This window comes from Seriola lalandi, unplaced genomic scaffold, assembly GCF_002814215.2.
Source record: "Seriola lalandi dorsalis isolate HSWRI2012SDOR001 ecotype SW California unplaced genomic scaffold, Sedor1 jcf7180002053794, whole genome shotgun sequence".
Lineage (NCBI taxonomy): Eukaryota > Metazoa > Chordata > Actinopteri > Carangiformes > Carangidae > Seriola > Seriola lalandi.
The window spans coordinates 22511-47848 of record NW_019524347.1 but is presented as its reverse complement, the minus strand read 5'-3'; the positions used below and the strand labels follow the sequence as shown (position 1 = coordinate 47848).

General features: G+C 40.2%; 1 protein-coding gene across 1 annotated transcript in view; it reads left to right on the top strand.

Annotated features, from left to right (window-relative positions):
• gucy1a2 (guanylate cyclase 1, soluble, alpha 2) overlaps nucleotides 1–25338 on the top strand; it is a 38630-nt gene that overhangs the window by 7352 nt on the left and 5940 nt on the right. The window contains exons 2-8 of the mRNA XM_023401864.2: nucleotides 220–281; nucleotides 1546–1670; nucleotides 3720–4621; nucleotides 15731–15943; nucleotides 16915–17187; nucleotides 18887–19030; nucleotides 24968–25122. Coding sequence (XP_023257632.1) covers nucleotides 220–281; nucleotides 1546–1670; nucleotides 3720–4621; nucleotides 15731–15943; nucleotides 16915–17187; nucleotides 18887–19030; nucleotides 24968–25122 — 1874 coding nt within the window. The remainder of the gene's footprint in view (nucleotides 1–219; nucleotides 282–1545; nucleotides 1671–3719; nucleotides 4622–15730; nucleotides 15944–16914; nucleotides 17188–18886; nucleotides 19031–24967; nucleotides 25123–25338) is intronic.

Here is a 25338-nt window from a genome sequence, read left to right as displayed (position 1 = left end):
ACCGTGTGTTTACTGTGTTATGGATTTAGAATGTGTCCTCATGAACACTGATGTGATGGGAGCCATTCGCAACACAAATAAAGGAGGCAACCAATTTCAGTGTAATTTTATTAGTAGGGATTTGCTGAATATATGCAATATTGAAGCTTTGAAGTGCTATAAATGTACATACATTCAAATACACATATACTTGTCTAATGTATTCACTTCTTCCCACAGACACAGACTGTTCAGGAAGCCCTACAGCGAACTCTACAATTCTACAGACAACAAGAGATCAGGTAAGACTGTCTTCCTCGCTTGCCGTCTGCCTCTCTGACTCTTGTCCTCTTTCATCAATCTCCATACTCAGCTTCTCTCTCTGTGTCTTGCTGTCTACCTGCTGTCTTGTCTTGGTGTCTCACATCACCCATTTTCTCCGCTTTTTCCAATATTTTTCTCACTTCTCAGTCAGTCTGTCTGTCACACATGCACATGCACACACCTGTTCAGGCTCCGTGAGCCTGTCACTGTCTCTGCTACCCCTCGTTCTCCCTGTGTCCCTGTCTTTTTCAGCCAGTCAGAGAGACAGACAGACATACTGTATGGACAACAATCCCTCACCTCTTGTCTCTCGCTCTCTCTTTTTACTATCCCTCCCTGTCAAAACAGTAAAACCCTCCACCAGGCACAACACGTTGTAACACTGTCCGTGAAGCACATACTGCATACAAATATAAACATTGGATCGGGACCTTTCTGATTTTTGTTTTTCTTTGATGATTTTCCTGTCACTCATTTTTTTTCTCTGCTTGATTCATGTACAATGCAACTGAGCCCTTGTTTGAAAAACACTGGTCTGAGCTGGCCTTCAGAATTATAACTTTGTTACACTGGTTTCTGTTTGTCTTATTGGGGATGTGATTGAATGAAGTGATACTTCATAATGGGTCTTTGTGTTTTAAGCTAATAGAAACATTTAATGGCATGATTATCGTGGCCAATGTTATTGTGAGATACAGTATCTCTATAAACCTGAAAACAAATAATATTCCTTCTGTTGGACAAATGTGTGTTTAATAAATCTGTCGGTGGAAGTGAAAGAGCATTGCTTGCTCCTCCTTGATTACCATTGTTGAGATGACATTTAAGCACATTTCCCTGTCTTTCTGTCATCCCACTGCATTGCTGGATCTGCTTAGTGACCAACAAATATGAACCTACACAGGCTAATCAAAGTGTCAGATCACAAAAAAATGTACAAATTCTCACTTAACCTTAGTGGTATTTATCCACACAGATAGTATCTTTGAGATTTTTGCCACCACCACAACAAATCTAATAAGTGACAGTACAGTTTGTAGTGAGGTGATACAGCCTGATGGCTGTTGGCATAAAACAACTAAAACCAAAAAGCCCATGGTACATCTTGATGTGATAAGATTAGACGTTCATGTTCATATTATCTAAAGAACACCTTATTAGCTTTTCCTATTTGCTGATCTCATGGCGTATCCTGTGTGTGTATGTGTATGTATGTATGTGTTGGCTTTGTGTTTTTCACAGGTGTCAGGAAGTTGGCAGTGAGGAGAGGCGACGAGAGAAGAGAGAGGACAAGTGTCCATTTCTAGAAAATTCTGGTTCAGAGGAAGATGTCCTGCAAATCCTACAATACATGGCCACCATACTGGGTGAGTATGTGTTTATGTATATATTTTGTATATACTTCCCATCCCATTGATTCAGGCTGTATTGTTTTTATGTTATTGCTTCGGATCAATTGTACTGTACTCAGATTTTTTTTAATTGCATGCCAAGACACAAATAGCTATGCTTCTCTCTTTTTCCCCCTATGCATGTCCTCAGTATTAATATTGTTTGTTTATGTGTGTGTGGACAATTGTACACACACACACACACACACACACACACACACACACACACACACACACAAAACAACCCCCAGGGTTCTAAAACACATTGTAGTCAAAAAGAATAGAGATACAGTATCATGGCCTAGGTAGTGTGCAAATAGACACAACTATACAACTATTTAGACATGCAAAAACACACACACATTGGATGACTCACTCTGGAGGCTTCTACTGTCTTCGTGGCCTAATATGAAAAAACAATTCACACACACACTGTCCCGGTGAGTCACCCGGTACAGCTTCGTCCTCCCTCTGTACCATCTAAGATCTCTTCCTGCCTCTATCTGCCCAGTCCTCCTCCTCTGTCATGTCTTTTTGTTGTGCTGAGATACCGCCACTGCATTAACTGTAAGCTGCCACAGTATTTGTTAACTCCTCTGTCCCTCAGTCAACTTCTTATCCATCTCCATCTCTTGCCTTCTCAGCTTTCTGCCATGCTTTTCCTCTCCTTTCTTAGTCTCCATCTGCCTTTGCCTACAGATCATCCTCTCCTCTCTCCATTTCTTTCTACCTTGTTCTTTTAAATCTAATTTTTCTCCTCTCAATCTCTCTGGGTTGTGACAAAAATAAAAAAAAAAGGCTACATTTAAATAAATACAAGCGTAGAGCAAATTTGTGGTATGCTGTCCATTCAATTTGTTTGTGCAGTCTATGTATAATTATAGTGTCTTGTTACACAATCAGCAACTGGGACAGCCTTCCATGAGTAAAACGGATCTGACTTGGTGCATTGTATCCATTTATCCATCCATTTTATGCCGCTGATCTGGGTTCAAGTCGTGGTAGCAGACATCTTTCTCCCCAGCAACATCCTCCAGCTCTCAGGGTCCCGAAGTGTTCCCTGGCCAGATGGGATATACAGTCCCTGCAGCATGTTCTGTATCTGCCCCGGGATCTCCTCCCAGTTGGATATGCCTGAAATACATCCAGCGGGAGGCGTCCAGGAGATCTTAGTGCCAAAGAAGGCATCTGTCCCTCCCCTACCTCCTCAGCTGGCTGCTTTCAATTCGAAAAGCAGCAGTTCTTCTCCAATTTGTCTCCAAAGTTGAAGTCAGTCGTCATGTAAAAAAAAACAAACTGTTTGGCCCCTTGTATTTGCGATTTCATTTTTTTCAGTCACTACCCAACGTCACTGCTAATGCCACAACGATCTGGCTGTCAATATCATACATCTATCGCCCATGTATGTGCTGTTGTAAATACTGTGTGCCATGTTAAAATCATTTTAGTTTATGTGTTTATGAGTTTATGAGTTCCAGTTTTGACGAGGGAACAGGCAGTTTGTGTAGTCCTGTCCTGTGATGTCTACATGAGCGCGTCCCAAATTTTGTTTATATTCAAGCACATTTTTGGAATTTTTATTTATATTTAATGTCATTTTAAATGTTGCTGTAATCCTTTAATCCCATTTTTTTCTTATGTATTATTCAGTCAGTAGGCATGTGACATGATTATTTTATCTTATCAATATTCATTATTTTAGCAAGGCTTTGATCTTTGATTACTTTGATTTTCTGTGGTTGATATGCTCAATTTTTTTTGCTGAATTTAAATCTTGGAGCTGAGGTAACATTAGGTTTAATTTAGAAGGCAACTGCAACAAGACATTATTATACATACTTATGGGTTCAAGTGCAGATTTCTGCATTTAGAAATATACTGAGAGACAGTGAACCAAGATGCAAGTCTTGGTTTTTGTTCGGTTTGTTGTGTATCTCTGTCTGTCATGTTGATAATTTGTGTGTATCCTCAGTAGAGTATAATTCTGCATTGCTGAATTGGTGTTTTGCATCCCCTCTCTCCCAGGAGTACCATTCTGTGAGCTGCGAGAACATTTCGGAGAGGAGTTCTTTGGCCTCTGCTTTGAAGAAAATGAAAGAGTGCTTCGGGCCGTAGGTGGGAACCTCCAGGACTTCTTCAATGGCTTTGACGCCATTTTGGAACACATTCGCACCTCCACGGGGCGCCGTGCATCATCTGAGAGCCCCTCCTTCCAGTGCAAGGATCCCCACGAGGAGGAGAAAGGGCGAAGAAAATTGGACAAGATTGGAGAACGAGGTGGAAGAGGGAAAGTGTTGCTTCTTCATTGTTTCAACCCTGCTCCTGTTGTTGGATTGGTCATGCCAGGTTTGATCAGAGCTGTTGCCAGGCGTATCTTTCATTCAGAGGTTGAGGTGGAAGAGGTGCCACCTCTAACTCCTTTATTGCCCAATGAAGATGCAGAACACACAGATGGTGACTCTGCAACCCCAACTCCAACTGCGTCCCCCACCGCCTCACCTTCTTCGTCCCCGTCCCCTCCCTCTCCTTTTCCAACCTCTGTTCCCACAGTTTGCCTGTCCTTCCAAATCCAGGAGACGTGCCCTCCTTCCCTCTCCTCCCTCCCAAATGCTGCCTCAGCGAGCACCAAACGGCCCCCCACCTCACTCTCCACCAACCCCAGTGATCTGCGCATTGGTCTGGCCACGTTTTGCCGTGCCTTTCCATTCCACCTTGTCCTGGGGCCTCGCATGGAGCTACTGCAGCTCGGAGAAGGACTGAGGAGGCAGGCTCGCATTGAGCCTCACCGGAGCCTCTCATTCAGGGACTGTTTTGAGATTGTCTCACCCAAGATGGAGCCTTCGTTCCAGGGAATCCTGCTGAGGCTTGCATCCCCATTTACCATTCGTACCAGGCCCGATACCACACAGGCTGGCACCAAGGAGAAGGTAACGATATCATGCATTACAGGTCATTCAGACCCTACTTTTTACCACATATTATAGGGAATTATGCAGGAATAGTAAGGGTCATGTTATACTAAGAGAGGTGGTTTGTATGATGGGTTGTCCAACCACTTTGGAAATCAAAAGTATTTATACTTGATCCAAATGGCTACACTCAAATGCAGGGTGAAAAGCCGGCTTTTGTAGAGAGTGGTCATGATATTGTTTAGAAATGGTGATAACGTTGCACATATTCAGACAGTCACTCTAGGAAGGCTTTCATAGTGCTGCACTAGATTGTAGTGTTTCATTTATGTGAAGTTAGTGTGAATGATGCAGTGTGGGTTTTGAAAAGTCACAGAAATGGCTGGACACACACCCCCATCACCTGACATCAGAACAGTGGGGGGGTGGGGGGTTCCAAAGCAATCCAATCAATCCAACTGTGTACTGGCCCTTTAACAGGTTGGTAAAACAAAATCAAAAAATTAAAATTATTGCGGTGGGTGACACACTGATCATTAATCATGATTAAAATGATCATGGCCAAAGAATTTTTTAGATAACTGCAGAGTAGATCAATGTTGAAAGGACTGTTCTGTGTTTATTGTAATAGAGAAATATACCACCCTATGATGTGGTATGGCGCTTCTCTGTGTGTTTTTCATTGTTTGTGGACAGCAATGAAGTTCTAGACTTGCTAGCTAGTTTAGGTCGGTATCAGACTTTGGCTACATACATGATCCTGACAAGCAGGATAATTCTTTGTTGGTTTATGTCATTTTATTGGATTATTGATAATATAAATGTAAAATATGATAAATTAATGGTGAAATACACCAATTTTATTGCAGCTTTAATTAATTGGTCATTTTTATTATAACTGCCCTTTTTTTCATGTAGGATTTATTCACTGTGTCACAGTCAAGCACAGAACGCTCTGTGCTGGAAAAAAAAACATAAAAATAGCGACCTGAAGCATCTCATCATCTGTGTGCTGTTACGTTACCAAATGAGAGTCTGCAGTGTTTCATTTGAAATAACTGGAGCACTAGAAGGACACAGTTTGATTCAATTTCCAGTTTGTAACAAATATCGCTACTGGATGCTAATGTACTGGTTTCCAGAATGTTATCCCCAGGATGAAGAATGTCAAGACAGAGTGTAGTGTCGTAATTTGCTGTAGTTGAATATATCAGTTATTTGCTGAAGCTCTCAGTCTTGTAGGGAGGGTATCAGTGTTGTTGCCTGTTTGTAAAGTTTGACTGTACCATCTTCAATAAAAGTCTGACAGTTGTGTATACGTCATACTTGTTGCATCATGACCGCAGGCCAGTGATGTTTTTGCAGGAGTGAGGTTAAATTGGTTCAAATTTGCCAGAAACAATTAATCAATTGGAGTTGTATGCTATATCCAGTTCTTTATTGATTGGATGGTCTCCGCAGGCTGTCAGTGACAGCACCAAACATCCTGATGCTAAACAGGACTGACAGAGAGGAGATTGATCAGCCCAGCCGCAGTGCTCTGCTGTGTGTCTTTGTGTTTGTGTGAGTGAGCAAGGTCTTGAGCTTAAGTCTCACTCAAAAATAGTGTGGAGTATGTTTGAACTAAAAAAAAAAAAAAGTGTTGTATTTGTAGGCACATAATGGGGCCCCATGAGAGTAGATGTGTACTCTTTTATCCATCACAAAGGAGTCTCTGGTTTTGGTTACAAATTTGCACACACAATCCTGAACTATAGAGTTATTGAGGAAGCACACTGACAGGGGATAAGGTATTTTTCTACTTCTGCAAAGACTGTAGTGATGCTGTTGGTGGGTGGGAAGCTGGAGGGACCATGTCCCCGCCCCTAGCAACTCCTATACCCCCTCCCCAGTTGTGTGACTGCTCTAAAAAAAAGAAACAAGCAAATAAAAATGAGGTAGGTTTCTCAATAATATTTAGTATCTGCAATTTTGTATAGTGTACGTGCCACGGATTTTGAGGCAGTTCTCAGTCATTGTTTAACAGAATTCCTCAACTGAAGCATTCAAAGACTTTATTTCTTCTGTTCTTATACCATGCATCGTCTTAGAGGTACCTTGTCTAGCTCGAGGCTAGTTTTATGCGTGAGCAAGATGAGATAAGGAGTTCTATGAGAATGAACAGTGTGCAGAGCTAGGTCTTACATACGAGAACTGTTTGACTGTTTCTATGCACACCTGCTATTTTTGCTCATGCAGGCAAACTATGAGCAAAAAGTGGGGATGGGTTAATACAAATGGCATAAGAATTGGAGGGTATGCTAGTAAAGCAAGTTATTTCACTTGTCTCATACTCTTTAAACAGCTATGCCACTCACAGTGGAGCGTGACAAAAACGACATAGAGATGGCTTCTTTAAATAGGAAAATGTTATTATTTTCATACATAGCGGCAAAGTGTGAATAAACTACACCGCAGATCTGGAGTCAAAGACAAAGACATTTTTTCTGCTTCCTTGTCATAGTGCTGTTTGCTCTAGCTTTTACCCTGGCATGAAAATAGAACCCGCAGACAGCTAGCATCCTCACACTGCACTCATGGTCGGTTAGTATTTGCAGATTATGTCAAGTAATTTGTTTCAGTTTGCTGCAAGATGCAAGAAGATTGGCGTGTGCTGCGGCTCCATTTTAATTCATGTCATGTCAACGCTGTAGAGATTGTTTTATGTTCAAAGGATTACAGGGGTCAATACATCTTGTATATTATATTTGAGCACGTGCTGTAAAGGACTACTGCCCTTATCTATTTTCTAGGATGGCAACTAATGATTATTAGTACTAATGAATAATATCTGTTAAAATTTCTCACACCCTAAGATGATGTATTTAAATGTCTTCACCTAAATCCAAAGATATTCAGTGTATTATCATGCATGGAAAAGCAAAGAAAAGCATCTTATTCTCACATTTGAGAAACAAATGTTTGGTTATTTTTGCTTGAAAAATGACATTATGATTCAGCTATAAAATAGTTGCCAATTTACTTTCTGTCCAATGACTAATTGATTTAATATCAATCAATGTTGCAGCTATGCTATGATTATAATTTAGAAACATTTTATTGTACAACATACATTGCCCATGGTTGTTTGTAATCATAATTAGGAGTAGTAGTCAGTGTGACACAACATTTGAACTTGGAGCTATGACAAAATGTATGTTTGAGTGAACACCACAATGGGCCCCTCTCATGAAAGATGTTTGAAATATAGTGTGTTTCAGCTTTGTGTACACAGAGCTCTAATTGGATAATTTAGGTCTTGCTTTGGCCAAAAAATCAATCCCAGAGTTTCGCGCATTTATCTGAATAGATGACAACAAAAAGTAGTTTCACAGATCCTCCTTACATGCATGCAGATGCACATAATAACACCCCACAATGTCCACGGTCCACATGCCCTCAGGAGTAGCAGTAGGATTCCCCTCTTCACAGACCTTGACTAACACCACAGTATACCTCCTCTCTAGCTTTCATCTTGTCTCTGCCACTGTCTCTTATAAATTCCCTATATTCTCTCTACCTCTCTGCTGTTTACCAATTTAAATTTTTCTTTCCTCACAAAGCCTTCCTGTTTCTCTTCTTACATATTTCCTGGTTTTTAATTTTCTCCCTCTTATGTGTTCAGGCTGTAAATTAATTTTAAAAGAGTTTACAGCTGCTCAATAAATGGAAAAGCAATGAGAGCTGCTCAAAAATACTTTCTCTTTAATGAGTCTTCTCCTTTTTCCTGTTTCCATTTCTCTATTAGAGTTCCCTGATAAGACAGACTTTAGTCTGTTTTCTGTTTCGCCTTGTTACATTTTGGGGTAGTTGCAACAGATCAGATCACTAACAAATATACTGTAGCTGTTGCTAAGCATTTTCAGGTTACGATGGAACAGTATCTCTTATTTTAAAATGACAGTGTTTTCAATTATATCTGTTCTGTGTTTTGAGGATCAGATGAAGTGCTGTTGTACATTTTGTGTAATCCTTCATATTTCAGGAAGATGAATGCATTAGTGAAGCTAATGGTTTTTTATTTGAAGAGTTTACTTTTGTTTTGCAAGGACTTGTGAATGAAAACAATATGCATTAGTGGCTGTAACACTGTTTAAAAAAAACTAAAAACATTTATAAGATTTGATTTCTAGCCTTTGTAGATGCCAGATGAGTGGCATTGGCAATGTGTGTAACTTAGTGTGTGTGTTTCTGCTGAGGGTTATCTGTTTTCTGGTTCTGTACAGTGGTCTCATAATCATGTCTGTCTCATCTACTGCCCACTGGTCAGAAAGGTACTTCAGCACATTCATGCTGGTTTCACTGAGTCAGTGTAGCTGCCTTTTTTATTCCATTTTGTGTATCAGCAGTGATCATGCCTTGTACTGCTGAAGTTTAAGTTAGACACTGCCTGCAAGCTCCAAACACCATCAACTAGACGCTTGAAACATTTGTGGTACAGTGTGTGTTTGTGGAGCAGGGTGGGCGGACATTGTTTTTCTTCATTTTTGCTGTATGAATTTTGTGTCACCTGGGCAGAGAAGCAGAAAAAGGAAAGAGAGAAGGAGAAGGACGGGCTGACATTTTCACTAGAAAGGGCAGCGAGAGAAGGCGACAGGCCAAGGTAAAGAGGCCACTCTCCATTGTGCTGCACTGTGTGTGTGTGTGTGTTTGAGTGGCCTGTAGTGGATTTTCAGTTTGACTTCGCCCAGGGCCATGGGCTGTGCAAGAGACATCCAAAGACCTACTGAAAAGGTCAAATCGCTTCTCTCTCTGTGTCTCTGCTTGGTGTGAGCGCTGTGGTCAGCACATGGGGGAGTGTACACAGGGTGCACTGTCAAAAACTCTCCACCAACCACCACATCTTCTTATTCATCATGTTTCCTTCGCACTGCACTTTCTGATATCTTTATATATCTCTTGCTGACTTGGCTTTGGCATACCGTAGTCAAGTTTTAGTAGATCAGAGTTTAAAAGATACATGGGACTTAAGAGTAAATGCCTGCAAAAGTAGTTTCATCATCACATGATCAAGTGCTGAGTTGTTTGAACAAACCCAGAATCAGTGATTTACAATCTTCACCCACTTACTTGGTGGTGCAAGTTAATAATTTTCTTATGAGTTTGAAGCATGGCACAGAGCTGTGTTCAGATATCAACATTGACTCAGCTTTTCTGTGTTTTATTGATTGTCAGCCATAATACATGAAGTATGAAGAATTTAGCCCGCTCGATGTATAACAGGGAAAACATAAACGTTGATACCATGTGTTTGAGCCAAGGTGTGGATGTAGATTTACTTGGATGCTGATATTTTCTGTCTCTTAAAAGTAAAAGGGTGAATAAGTCAGAGAATCCATGAATCACAACACCTGCCTCCACAGTAGTGATGCTGTTTCTGTAAATACCCAAAAGTTCCCAGACTCTTTGGGTCAAAGAGTCATAATTCTGGTTAGGATGAGTCAGTGCATTATTATGGTCCTGAAAGTCTAAATCTAAGTGAACAGTATGTGTGGAGTGTTAGATGTTAGCGCAAACATGTAGCAGGAGCTGGAGCCTAAACCTGCAGCTGCTGTGGCTTCAGCTGATTTTGAGCGGTTGTTGACATGCTTTGAGTATTCAAATACAAATCCTGCCCCTTTCTATGATGTTTGTATAACCCATGTAACAGGCTAGTTAAAAATGGAGATTGACAACAAGGAAGTCTGTGAAGGCCAACAAGTACTTGCTTAAGAAACCATCAAATATGCAATGTCATACTTGATATTTAACAAATGCTATTGTATTGTATTTGTAGGGGTGTCTGAATCAGGTTTGTTTTTGTGTGCATGTGTGCACCTGCGTGTCTGAGAACAAAGAGAATCTTGACATTAGCACCACCTTTGATCTGTTTCGAGATAAATCACTGCCATGATGGTTTGTTTGTTCAGTGGAGGGTGCTTTGAAAATCATTGCCCTCCCTGCCCCTGTCTACTCTTGATGAATTTATAAAACAGGGTAAATGAAAATACAAGGGAGGACAAAAATGAGGCAAAAAGACGAAAACCACAAGTAATGAACATGACAATGTTTGGTGACTTCATACTTTTATTTTTTTACTTCACTCTCTCAGGCATACCACTTCAGTTGGTAGAAAAAGTGATCATGAAAAAAGCCTCTTGGTCATGCTACAGTGTTTAGCATTTATTTAAGATGCCAGCCGCTTGACTTTGCTTTTGGTCCACACAGAGGCCAAAATCATACATTTCTGGAGGATACCTTTAGGTCATAATTAGTAAAACATGTATATAATAAGTGTAGATGAATCTCTTAGATTTGTTTAGCATTTGCTTGCAAAGATCCTGCTTTATGACACTTCTGCGCTTATTTCACGAAGACTCACATCAACCTCTGAATCAAGTGTAAAAAGCGAGTTTACCATACAGGTGTGATTTTCTTTGTAATATGGAATCAGCATTTTTGAGCTTCTGCTGACTTTTTCATCCGAAACAGCAAAGTCCAAAGACACCTCATGTCCTTGTACCTTGCACCTTGTGTGTGTGTGTGTGTGTGTGTTTCCTTTTTTTTTTTTTTGTTCATGGTATTTATCTAGGTTACATGCTTTGTGTGTGTTTGTGCGTTTGTGGTTGCGTATATGTTTTATTTTGAGAGTGGGATGTACTGTAACAAGTACTGTACTGCACAATATAGCCAGGGTTTGACAAGATAAGAGCATTGCAGCATTTTGTGTGTGTGTGTGTGTGTGTGTGTGTGTGTGTGTGTGTGTGTGTGTGTGTGAGTGTGAGAGAGAGAGAGGGATGAGAGAGGCTGACTCATTGACTCTTTGCTGCTCAGTGCTTGTTCATGCAAATGAGAGTCTGTTGACATGCAGAGTCTGCTCACAAAAGACAATCCATTAGCTGTCTGTTCCACCTCTCGATATCCTCATCTCTCTCTCTCTCTCTCTCTCTTTCTCTCTCTCTCTCTCTCGTACCTTTCTTCTATTTTTCAAGTCCAGTGCGTCTCCTTCTCCTTGTGTGCGTCTCTTTCCCCTCCCTCCTCTCCCCCTTTCATCTACCTTCAGCTCCCTGTTGCCTGTGGCGACAGTAACCTGAATCTGTACATTTGGATAATCTGTAATCTGTGAAATGTGCACATCACAGTGTGTGCTGCTGCTCACTTCTTACGATTACAAAGCACAAAAACATTTACACAGACTTGTGCATTACAGCGCAAACCTCAAGCATGCATAAACACAAAATACACAAACTAGGAATCATATGGGAGAAAAGAAATTCACAATGCTTCAGGACAGCGATCAATAATACTTACAGTAGGTTTGATCATAATAAGTCTCTAGTGTAATTTGATAAAGAAAGAAAGAAAAGAACTGTTAGGTCAGTTCCCTGCTGACCTGTCAAGCTTTGGAAAACTAGTTGATGCTGAATTAGATGCCTTTTTTTTTTTGGTGTTGTTTAAGTGGATACAGTATTTGTGTGAACAAAGTTCTAATCTTAATTTTTACTTGTTAATTTCATTACAAACAGTATCAATATAGGGTTTAAATGCTCGATACTATGTGCATCTAGTAGTTTTGTGCAGAAAAAATATTGATGAAACTGTTGTTTTTTTTTTACTAGGCTACCAAGGACATAAAGGATGTAATGGTTTTCTTTTTACTGCACAAGCTGTCCATAAGAGATGTTTTCATGTCCTGATATGTAGCATTATTAACATTCTAACAAGCTTATCTGTGAAGATTTCTCATAGTTACAGGTGCAGAACTGCCCTGAAAACATGTTATCTCCTTGTGGTGACAATGCAGTGACCTTGAACAAGTGTGCAGTGTAAATGTGTAATAACCTGCTATAACAATGATAATCACCACTACATACTGGACTGGGACACAGCAACTAGCCTCTTCTCACAGTTTGCTGTGTTTTATAAAAAAAAAAATTTACATGACTTCTTTATGGCCAAGATCAGTCAAACCTGCTTGTTGTATTTTTGTTTCTTTCTGAATGTTTTTATCATGTTTTTACCATCTCATCGGGATTTCATCACGTTTACAGTGCTACTATCTCTAAATAGTTTTTCCCATTCTCTTCCAGAGAATTCTCTTCCTTTCATCCAGCCTTCCTCAACTCACTTTCTCTGTCTCCCGTCTGTCTGTGTTGCTTTCTTTTTCCTAGCCACTATCCTTTTGCCCTTCCTTCACTCACCTCCTCTTTCTCAGCGCTGTGATGACAGAGATGCAGGCAGAAGGAGAGGAGAGTGCTGAGTTAAACAGAGACGCACAACTAGGCCAACACAACTGCCTCCAGGGATGTGCGAATGTGTGTGCCCATGTTTGTATCCGTGTGTGTGTGTGTGTGTGTGTGTGTGTGTGTGTGTGTGTGTGTGTGTGTGTGTGTGTGTGTGTGTGTGTGTGTGTGTGTGTGTGGCAGAGAAAGACAGAAAATGTGAGTGATAGAGAAACAGAGACAGACACAGAGAGTAAGGTAGTGAGACACTGGTATAATTACACCTACTGTACATGATCAAAAAAGCCACAACAACAGCTGTTGGATGAAAATTCAAAACCTTCATTTTGTAGCAGTAAAGCAGTAAAACACTTACAGGAAAACAAAACAGCACAACATTCAAGAGGAGACACAGGATGGTTTAATGAAGTCGCTGGCCTCTGGCAGGATCCGTCTCCCGATGCTGCGATGCAGGGCAATCCACATTGGAGGCATTACAGTTCACACAGGACACTGACTAAGTCTGGACTTCATAGTGTAATGACCTTTGCTTTAAGCTTGACCTCATGAGGCATTATAAGTAAGTGTATATTAAGTAAGAGTGCACCTACAGTTGTGATTTTTCATGAGAATTGCAAGTTGCACTAGCTGCACAATCTTTATTATTGGTCATACTGCTACTACTGTAAAAAAATGACTTGTAACAAATAATTAAAAGTACCTAACCTGTAACTGTAGCAATCTCATTCCACAACATGTCACATTTATGTTGCCATCAGATAAACACGCTGAATGTGCAAATGAGATAGTCCTCCTGATAGCGAGCTGCAACCCATTTTCTACAATCTATGCATCAGTACTTTCGAAGAATAAAACAAACCACTCTCCATTGTTACCTCTGCCAAGGAGGTTGTGTTTTCAACCATGTCTGTTTGTTATTTGTTCAGAAAGTACTGAACCGATTTGAACCAAACTTGGTGGATAGAAGGGACATGATCCAAGGAAGAACCCGTAAAATTTAGTTCTGCCGTCTATTTCTTAGGAAATAATGTACGGATCTTGATGTAAAAAAAAAAGACATATTTATGGTGTTGACATCTATGATTTTGTACAATGTGGAGCAGATCCAGATAATAACCTAGATCTGACAGACATATGTAGGATTATTTGGCCCTCGCTCCTGTAACAACTTTACAGATCTTATTTTCATCATTCTTACCATTATTAATATCATTATACACTAAGGTAATAGCTGAGATGGAAATGGTGAAACAAAGTCATACAGTGAAACTAGTATAGCCCTATGATGAACAGTCAGACTTAACTTGAAGCATATTTACATGTTTCCAGATCTTAGTAATTACTGTGAGTACACTTTTGTCATAAATGATGGCCAAAATGAGAAAAATTACATCAAGGTTGTATTAAATCGCAATTTTTCTTTAATGTGGGGGATCAATTTGTAATTTCAGCTTTACCTGAAACCACCTTATTGTTTAAAGAGTAAACTTCTAATATTTTGTTTATTGAGTTCATAGACATGAGAAACAGAGTAGAGGCGACAGAGAGAGTAGTACATTTGTACAAGCAGCATTGGAGTCTTTTATTCATTTTGCATCTGGCTTCCCTTTTACAGTCTCCATGGAGATGGTTGATAGTAAGCTCACGTTCTTCCGTATAGATAATATATATAATATATATATATTTATATATATACACAGTATATATAATAAATCACACCAAGTTGTGTTTCAGGGGATGGGTGTGTTTTGAACTTGGACCCCTCTGGATTGTAGGCTGCATATGTGTATATGTTTGCATGTGTGTTTATATATATGTATGTCAGTGTTTCTGAGAAACAGACAGTCAGAGGCAGTGTGTGTGTCTCCCTGCTGGATGTATTCTGTGTTTTGTGTGTAAGGAAATTGTGTGTGTGTGTGTGTGTGTGTGTGTGTGTGTGTGTGTGTGTGTGTGTGTGTGTGTGTGTGTGTGTGTGTGTAGATGTAGACTGTATGCATTATGCAGACCTAGGAGAGCCTTGTGCTATAAATAAAACGGGGCTGCAGTGTGCTCACTGGCGGAATAATCTATCTGACACTATGGAGAAAAAGAGAGAGAGCAGGAATGGGGGAGACAGGAAGAAGAGGAGCTTGGAGAGAGAGAGGGGCAGGAATGTAAGACAGGTGAAGATGGAGAGAGAAGGGAAAAGAGAAACTAAAGAAAAGAAAGGAACAGCGACAAGGACCTAGCAAGAGAGAGAGAGAGAGAGAGAAATTGTGCTGAGGGAAAAGGAGAGCAGTGGCTTATCCACAGGGCCTCAAGCAGAGGTAGTTAGCACTGTGAAACAGCCAAGAGTCATATTCGAACAGGCAGTAATGTCTTTCCTCAACATCTCCTTGGGTAAAATGCCAGCCATGCCTGTTTCAATCTCTCTCTTCTATATCTGCCAGGAATAAGAGGTAGTCTTGTTTTGTTTGTGCTTCTCACACCTGTGTTGAGCGGGCCCTGCACATATTTGTTATCATGTGTAAGTGCTTGTGAGCAAAATATCAAGAAGCTAGTGAAACAAATTCTTATTCATATTTTGCAGATACTATTGGCAATAATGCTACAATTGTTTGTTGACCTGCTTGTTGGTGTTCATTCAAAAATAGCACGCCTTCTGACAAAAATAGCTGTACTTCAGCTGACAGGTTTGCTTCTTCATTTGTTTTATACCCACTCAAATACTTGTTCAAGGAGATTTGGATGGATTGTCTCCCTAATATCTATGTCAGCAGTTTACCCAGTTTTTACAGGCTCTGTCCATACAGGTCAGCATGCATAATATATTAGACCTGGCCTTTAATTTACCTTTTCTTTCCCATTTGATCGCTCTCCCTGCCAGGTCATGGAACTGAAGGGTCAGATGATCCACGTGCCCGAGTCCTGCTCCCTGATGTTTCTGGGCTCACCACGTGTTGATAAGTTGGAGGAGCTGATGGGCAGGGGCCTCCACCTGTCAGATATCCCCATCCATGATGCTACACGGGATGTTATCCTAGTGGGGGAGCAGGCCAAGGCCCAGGATGGCCTGAAGAAGAGAATGGACAAACTTAAGGTAGAATGGTTGTTTGTTAAATCTGTGTCTTTCCATATTTACAGAGAAGAAAATTTCAGTTCATTGGACCAGTTTTTCATTGTGAAAAAATAGGCTTGTCAATAACTGGCTATTTGACCAACACAAATAGGCACTAGCTTGTGTCACAGCACAGGTAGTACTGGTAAAATTATTTACCAGTGTAATTGTAAGGTCTACAAGATTTTATTACCACTAAGCTTTACCAGGTACTAACAGGCCACAACATACACCGAATGCTCACCAGCATCCTCTTGTTGTGTTGCCAATCATGCCTGGAGCTCTGCAGTGGTTCAGCTCATAGGTTAAGAGCAGACACAGACAGAAATCAAACCAAATTCTTAGAGGATGAGTGATAACAGTCATGGTCCATTGAGATCTATGGTGAGAACCTGTGACCATGACACTAAAATAGTGAAAATACACAAAAATGTGTGTCAGTATGTTTTGCAGGTGTTTATTTATTATTATTATTATTTATTTATTATTTTTCCATCATGTGCGAGACCATTCACCGATGGTAAATCCATCCATTCTGGCTGGAAGATTGTGACTCCTGGGACTTGGTCTTATAATTGTCTTTCAAAGTACCATTGAGCAAGTCACTGAGTCTTGACCCAGTCCTGTGCATCTGCTCGCTGCATCACTCCCTCACTGCAACTACTCCCCCAGGCCACTGTTCAAAATAGCGATATCTTAGTCGACATGCCTGCTTGAACAATGGTATAGCACCACAGCAGACAGACTTTGCATTAAGAAGCTCACCCGCGGACACAAATAAGCATATGCAGATGCACACAATCAAAAAAAAAATCAAACTAATACACAAATTCTTTCGCACACACCAGCAGTTTAAGTTTGGTGCAGTACTCCCACATCTCAGCATCGTTGTCATCAACGCAAAGCACACTGAACAAAACCTCTTAATCTCCTTCTCTTCTCTCCTCCCCCAGGCCACATTAGAACGGACTCACCAGGCACTGGAAGAGGAAAAGAGAAGAACCGTGGATCTCCTTTACTCCATATTTCCAGGTGATGTGGCACAGAAACTGTGGCAGGGTCAGCCGGTGCCCGCTCGCAAATTCGATGACGTCACCATGCTGTTCTCAGACATCGTGGGCTTTACTGCTGTGTGCGCCCAGTGCACACCTATGCAGGTTATCTCCATGCTGAACGAGCTTTACACACGCTTCGACTACCAGTGTGGCATTCTGGATGTTTATAAGGTCAGTAGACGGAAAGATGCACACATTTGCTTTATGTGATGCAGTAATACCTGTTGACACAGGGAGGTTTTCTAGACTGTGAAACAAGCTGGGATTGCCTCAAAAAAATGTAATGGCTTTATTGGTTCATGTGGAAACCTGTGCAGACTGAGGTCATCCTCAAAGATTAATTGTATTTCCAGGAAGTGACAGTGTCCCACCCCTCATTACTTGGGGTCTTTAAAGTGTTAGCACTTCAGTTAGATTGTGTGTGTGTGTGTGTGTGTGTGTGTGTGTGTGTGTGTGTGTGTGTGTGTGTGTGTGTGTGTGTGTTGTGGAAAAAGTAACTGATTAATGGCCTGTCTGTGGGAGCTTAACAAAGATGTGTCAATATTGTCCATCTGACAGTGTTGCTTTGGGCCTAGTTACAGTCATCACTGTTGTCTGCTGTCTTTCCCCCTCTTCATCCTTACCTTCTACCATCAGATCACCTTTTCCTCATCACTCTTTCCGCACTTGCTTCTCTCTGTCGTCACCTTTGCCATCATCTTTCCTCTCTATCTCATTACCTTAGTCCCTGTGACGACAACATACTTGTCACTTTCCCATAAAAACATGGTTTTCCTCAGTGTTTTCTCTCAAGGATGTATCAGATGTCTGGAGAAAAGGAGGAAGAGATGCAGATAGGCAGACAGATTGACTGTATGTAAGAGGATTTATGTGTATAGCTGTGGAAGAGTGAGTGAGTGAGTGAGTGTGTGTGTGTGTGTATGTATGTGTGTGTGTATATGTGTGTGTGTGTGTGTGTGTGTGTGTGTATGAGAAAGCAGAAACAGGAGGACATGGCGAGAAGATTGAGGCACCCATATGTTACCATTGTCATGGTTACTGTCGAAATGATTTAGCTGGAGGCAGGCCTAAATGAGAGCAGTTTGTCTCCTAGTTTTTCTTTTTCCCTCCCTTTCTCCCCCTGTGCCTTCTGTTTTTTTCTTTATAAGGACTGTGTCAACTGTCATGTCACCTAGCTCACTTGTCACCTGGAAGTGAAAGTGGTACTCATTGTTTGCTTCATTCACATTTGCTAATTTGGCTTCGGGAAGTAATTTCTTAAAACAAGGCAGATTTCCTACTGGGATAGTAAGCCCAACAAGTACTAAGAATGACTAGTGTTCTTCTGGAACTAGTGTTTTTCATAATGACCCACTAAACTGTTAACCACCAATAAGAATTTTGACTGATTAATACTATAATTTAAACAATTAAAATATCCTGAGACTTCAGTACCCTCTGAGCAACCACTGGGAGATTGTGTAAGCATTTCACTGGCGATTTTATATGTGACAATATATGGTAAAGGTGAAGGGCCATTTCAGTAAACCTCGGTATGGGTGATGTAGGGGATGTTCTGCAAATTGGTAATTTTTTTATGGTTAGGTTTTTTTGACTTGGGTCAGAAGCAGCACAAGGCGTCAGAAGTGGCTTTACCAAGGTCCTATACACTCACTAACTCTAATGTGAATGATGTAGGCCAAGAGAGAGAAACAGACAGATACTGTAGTTCTTATATTACAAGAGGAGTGAAGGAGTGCTTTTAATTTCTGTTACTCAGTGGAGATGGCATGAGTTGTTCAATTGCTACTTAGTTTCACACGTCAGCATTATATTCACAACCACACTTATTAATTTAATTTCCACCCCTCCTCCTCCATTTCTCATACAGATCGAGACAATAGGTGATGCCTACTGTGTGGCAGGGGGACTTCACAAGAAGGTTGATAGTCATGCGAGGCCAATTGCACACATGGCTTTGAAGATGATGGAACTTTCCGAAGAAGTGCTGACACCTGATGGAAAACCTATCAAGGTGAGTTTTCATTCATTCCCCACGATGCAGTGTCTGAAGCAGGTCTAACTGGCATAAGGCTGGCTGGGTAGTGACAAAGGTCTGTGAGATTCCTCTTTATTCTTTAAAGCTGCTGTGATCATTGAGAGAAACATGCAGGGACGTTAGAGCCACCCTGAACCTGCCAATTTCGGAGCCTTCATGGGAATCTGCTCTAAAAAGCCTGATGGCTATTTTTGTAACACCTCTCTGCTGTCAGCACACAGAAACTAGCTTATACTGTCTCCCTGTTTTTTTGCAGTGTTCTTCATCTGTGCTTACATTCCATTTCATATTCCTGCATTTCTCCCTTCCTGTATTTAACATGTTTACCCAATCCCTCCTGATCCCATGATGACACTGCTGTGACACATTTAGATTATATGTGTAGGAAACTTACTTGTGTTATGGGGTGGCCGTTTCAGATGCTCCTACAAATATTGTCAACAATTATTCGGCGTTTCCCTACTGTTTCTTTGATGAAAAATATCTGGCATGTGTAGCTCATTATTAAACACCACTCTGTGTTTTCTCAGGGAAAACCTGATTCAGAGCCAGATTAAAAAGTATTGAAATGTTTTATATTAATAAAAATAGCAAAGTGTTGAGCTGCACTCTCTAAGTGCTTAGTTAGTGATTCAAATTTTTCATCAGCGACTTAGTGTTTAGGGATTACAACTTATTAACAGACTGATTAAAATGTTCAAAACCTTTTGGAACAACAACAGGGGTATTTATATGCAGTGCGCATTTTACTGAGCATTCAACACAAAACCACATGCTGTAATTCCACTTTAAATGTGACTTGCGAATTGTCATCCCAGTGTTTGGACTTGCATGACAAAACCCAGAAAAAACTCTCAGTACTATAATCAATCTTTAATTTTATTTTTAATAAAGTAAATTGCATTTCCTGTAGTGTTAAGGGATAAGGTAGGAGAATAGATGAATATAATAGTAAGAGATGCTGTGTAACAGAATAGTTATTTTAGTCTTGGGCGCTAATGGTTCATGGAGTGTGTTTTCATGAAATGAGGCAAGAGACATGGTGCACCTTAATAGTGTGTGTCTGTGTTTGAGTTACACTCATTTTCTACCAGCCAGCTGCATGTGCCATTCAACAAGAAACACTATAAAATCAACAGTAGGTCTACACACAGCATGCATTAATGTACATGCATTTGTGTTTACAGTGGACACATGCTTATATGTGCCTATGTGTGCTGAGTGGGTGTATGTATGTGATGTTGTGTGCTATTTACTGTATGTACCATAAGCTTCTGATTGTGTGCGTGTGTGTGTGTGTGTGTGTGTGTGTGTGTGTGTGTGTGTGTGTGTGTGTGTGTGTTGGTTGTCAACTGTCTAAGCTTTGTTACTCTAGTCTACTCTCTCTCCATCTCTCTCTCTGCGTCACTCATTTCTTTTTTCTTAATTTTGTCCTTATTTTCTTCCTCTTCCTCCATTTTGCGCTGTATAAAGATGAGATATGATGACATGGTTTCGCTGTGCTTACAGTGTATTCACCTTACTCAACCTCCCAATGGTTGCTTGACATTGTTGCAGGAAACACATTTTCTAATGGTTTACTCTTTTCTGTAGTTTATGTTTCGTGTTGCACATAAATTTGCTGTATTTTACTCTGGACCTGGACAGTATACAATATAACAAGCTCCTCTTGGTTTATCTTATTTTTACCATTATGGTTTATTTTTGCGTGTTGGCAATGGGACACTTAAATCACTTATGTTATGTTAAGTTTTAACAGTAGAACTGTCTGTTTTTCATCACATGCATTGTAGCTGGTACTGTGAGTGTGGAGTCCACCTTCAGCAGGTACTATCATTGTAGACACAAAATTAACACAAAATCAATGTCAGTTGTGGAATTGCATTTAACAATAATTTATGTATTTATGGAGTAATGGTTGTTATGACATATGATATCTAGTTAAAAAACCAACTGAATGGTGTATGACTTCAGAGAGAGAGCCAGAGAAGAGATGATTAAGTATGGAGAGAAGGCAAGAGACTCTACTGAATTTAAATCTCTCCTGTTAATTCAGTAAAATGAAAAGGGGACACAGGATATCAATTATTTATGTCTATCCTCAGTCCAGTCTCTGTCATGGTCACCCATGATTCTCAGGTTGCCTTGGCAGCTTTGCAGGCCAGGGTGCTTACTTGCAATGATATAAATATGAATCAAAGTCATACAAGAAATTGCATTTTAGTTCTGGTTTGGCACAGATCATTTATGAAACAGAACCCACAGGTGAAGCAATGAAAGACATTTGGAACGGTTTCATTGTTGTCATGCTCTGTCTTACGGTGGAAAACTCTGGTGAAATAGAAGTAGCTTCTAGTAAGTTCTCTGATTACTTCTGTTTGAGTAACATTACATAAAAACTACAATGGTCTGTTGTTTAAGGAAATTATTTTTTTTTTAAAGAAAGAAGAAGAAACTGTATATTTGTTACTTGTTTTTATATTTACAGAAGCATGAAATGGGCTTGGAGCTGAATGTCTTACACAAGATGATTTAGAAAGTGTTAAGACATTGTTCAAGACGTTGCTTTTGGTCTTTTCATGGAATTTGTTGATAATGAGACAAATTATGTTTTTTGCTATTGAGCACATTTGGTTTTGACTTGTATAAAAATATGAATAGAGAATGACACAGACTGGAACAAAATGTGAGCGAGAGGCTGAGACAGATAGCTGCTGAATAACAGTCATGACACTGTTCTGTGTACTGCTGTGCTCCCAACATTGTCCATTCGTCTCAAAATAGAAAGGCCTTGCCAAGCGTTTTTGGCCTGCTCTCTTGCTCTTCCACTTTCTCTCTTTTTTTTTTCCTCTACCCCTCTATCCCCCCTTCCCCCTGTCCTCTCCTCCCTCACTCTTTCCTCTGCAGCCTCTCTCCAACCCACCCCTTTCATTTCCTCCGCAGTTTCGTACTCGATTTTTCTCCCACTCTTTATTCTTGTACTGTTTTTATATACATTGCGATCTCTGTTATGCTCTCCTCTTTCTTATCTCTCTTCACTTCATGTTGGTATAAAGGAGAGTTATAGAGATTCAACACTTCAGCATGATAAATGCCGGTCAGTGAGTGCACTCAGCTCCAGCCAGTGTTGCACTGTTATGCAAACTAGCATGAGAGCTGTGAGAGAGAACTGAGAGAAACTGTTTAGCGGGAGAGAAACAGAGTGATCCAGGGACACAGAGATAAATATACAGAAGAGTTAGATGTCAAGAGAGAAACACATATACAAACCAAAAACTGTTAGTAGTTTTCATTTTTATAATACTGCTTCAATTTGAGGCTTGTAGCATGATCTTTGCATCTGTGTGTGCTTGTGTGTATGAGTGGGTGTATGAGTAGGTGAGTGGGTGTCGATATCAGGGACATGGTGCTAATATTTTTATGGTTTACTTACCATAATAACCATTGTAGAAACTATAGCATCCTGTATACATGCTCTTTTCTAGACCCTCTGCATGCAGTGTTAGCTGCAGAGTCTTGTATTTGAGAGGTGGGAACCAGCATTTATGACAATTTTTTTTTTCAGGATTGAAAACCGTAAAACGACTTTTCCCTTTGACAAAATTCTACCAGTGCTTTTGTGTGTGTTTTAATTTGTTTACAACAGCTTAAGTACATTTAGCCAAACTTAATGCAGTCTGATACAACAGTACTGCAATAAATCCTACCTTGATGAAGGTTATGAAGGTATATTATTGAGGCCTGCTGAATCGTTTAAATCACTACTCAAAACATACTTGTATAAAGCAGCTTTTAATTCTTGATTTCAATGCTTTTATCTTTGGTTTTTATTTTTATTTTTACTTTTGGTTTTTATTTTATTTTGTCTGTTTTATTGATTTTATTGTTTTAACATAACATATTTATAATTCTCCCTGTCATACTTGCCTTAATACTTGACACTTTGCCTCTCTTCTCTGTGTGTTTTATTGCTTTGTTTTTTTTTTCTGTATGTACAGCACTGTGTAACTCTGTTTTGAAAAGTCCTATATAATAAAGTTATTATGATTATGATTATGATTATCATGATCATTATTATTGTTGTGATTATTATTATTATTATCATCATTATTTTTATTATTATTATATTCAGTTTGCATTGTATGGACAGGTGTTTTGTCCACCTCATTTAGCTCGATGAGAGTTTGTATCTCTCTGCATAATGTAATACTGTTCATCGGTAGCACCAACTACATCTTCCAAAATGATCACACAGACTGTTGTATTGCCCACCTTAGTTTTAGCTCGGCATACCTAATAAACTGGTACCTGACACTGACTCTTTAACAACTCCTTCCTCTCTTGGTTTCAGTCTATCTCCATCCCTGTATACCTTTGTCAGCTTGGCCTGAGGCTAGAATGCGATTGGTTGTCTGTGCTGCCACGGCGCTTGCTCATTGGCTCGCTGAGGGCCATGTGCTGTGGATGCTGACTCACAGCAAAAAGGAAGGGAGGAGTGTATGAGTGTTACTGTGTCTGTGTTTTGAGACTAAGATATAAAGAGGAGAGTGGGCGCTGGATACAGATTTGTTTGTGTGTGTCTGTGAGTGGTTGTCTGTTGTAGAGACAGACAGACAGACAAGTCTATGGCCATCTGTAAGAAGGAAAACTGAAAAATAGGTCACAGTAGTGCACCTATCAGCCCGTTCGCTCTCGCTTTCTGTCTCTCGTTTTCTTTATCTCTCCTCCGGTGGTGTCAAGATTTTGCCATCTAATTATACATTTATTTTTGCCTCTCTCTTTCTCTTTCTCTCGCTCTCTCTCTCATTCTCTCTCTGTCTGTCTTTCTCTCTCTCTTTCTCCATTGTCTTCCTTTCTGTCTTTCTGTCTGTCTGTGCTCTTTCTACCTCACTACCCCATCGCCTGTTGTTGCCATGACTACCTTGCAGTGTGCTGGCATGCACATATTGGCGTTGGTTACCAAGGTGATGAGATGCTCAAGTAGATCATTAGAAATCTACTGGGTTCCACTGGCTTTTGTGTGTGTGTATTGTATGTGTGTGTGTGTGTGTGTGTGTGTGTGTGTGTGTGTGTGTGTGTGTGTGTGTGTGATGATCCAAGTGGAAGAAATCAATAGTTGGTCGAGTGAAGTGGGATGGTCAAACTGGAATGATGGCTAGATAGCTTTCACTCTGCCTCCAGCCATTTATAGATTCATATTTCAGCCAGACTATAATATGAGCACCATGTTGCTGTCCTATATTTGTTACCAAGAGGAGATGAAAGCAATTATTTATTTGATCAATTTCCCTTTCTCACCCTTGCTATTTTAGGACTTTCATCACTGAAAATCTGCTACCACAGGATATCAGATTAGATAAGAACAGCTCCACAAATTTATAAGTATGATTGCTGCCGTACATTTTTCACTTAGTGGATCAATGCACTTCTGGTTCTGCAGAGGATGGCCTTAATGCCGCAGGATAGGCAGCACGTGAATGAATAGACATTAGTTCCGCAGGGAGATCTAATTCAATAACATTCACAACATTGTCGGGTATGTTGTCGTAGCACAGGTTAGTCATCTTACATGCCGGGATGGATTAAACTCATGCACAAAACACAGCTAATGTTTTCAGCTCCAGGTCAAACTTTGACTACTATGGCTACATACCAGCCAAGCTGCATGAACAGACATTGTAAAGAAATGAATAAAAACACAGATTTTAGTAAAGGCACAACATCAGCTCCGATTGTCAGGCCAGTTGCCTTTGCCTTTTCAAGGAATATACATGAAACACTATTTAGACTCTTTGCCCTTTTTGAGTCCTGTTGATTATGTTATTGCTCTAATCTCTCTTCCTCCCTTCTAACTCCTTTTTTTTCTTCACAATCTTCTCCCACCACCTTCCTCCTCCTCCCTTTCTCTCCTAGCTAAGGATAGGAATCCACACGGGCTCAGTGCTGGCAGGAGTGGTCGGGGTTAAAATGCCACGTTATTGCCTGTTCGGGAACAATGTGACACTGGCCAGCAAGTTTGAATCAGGGAGCCATCCGAGGTGTATCAATGTTAGTCCCACAACTTACCAGTAAGTGACTGCAGTATGCATACAAATATACAGATATGCATGTACACACACATATATATATGGTCTTGCATTAAACCATATAGCCGTACATTTTGGGGTAATACAATCCTCTTGGGGACATACAGTATGTTATAATTATGTGTACATCACTTGATATTAGAAATTTCTGTGATCACTCCTGGCTTTGCATAGCACTCTAACTGTGTGTGTGTGTGT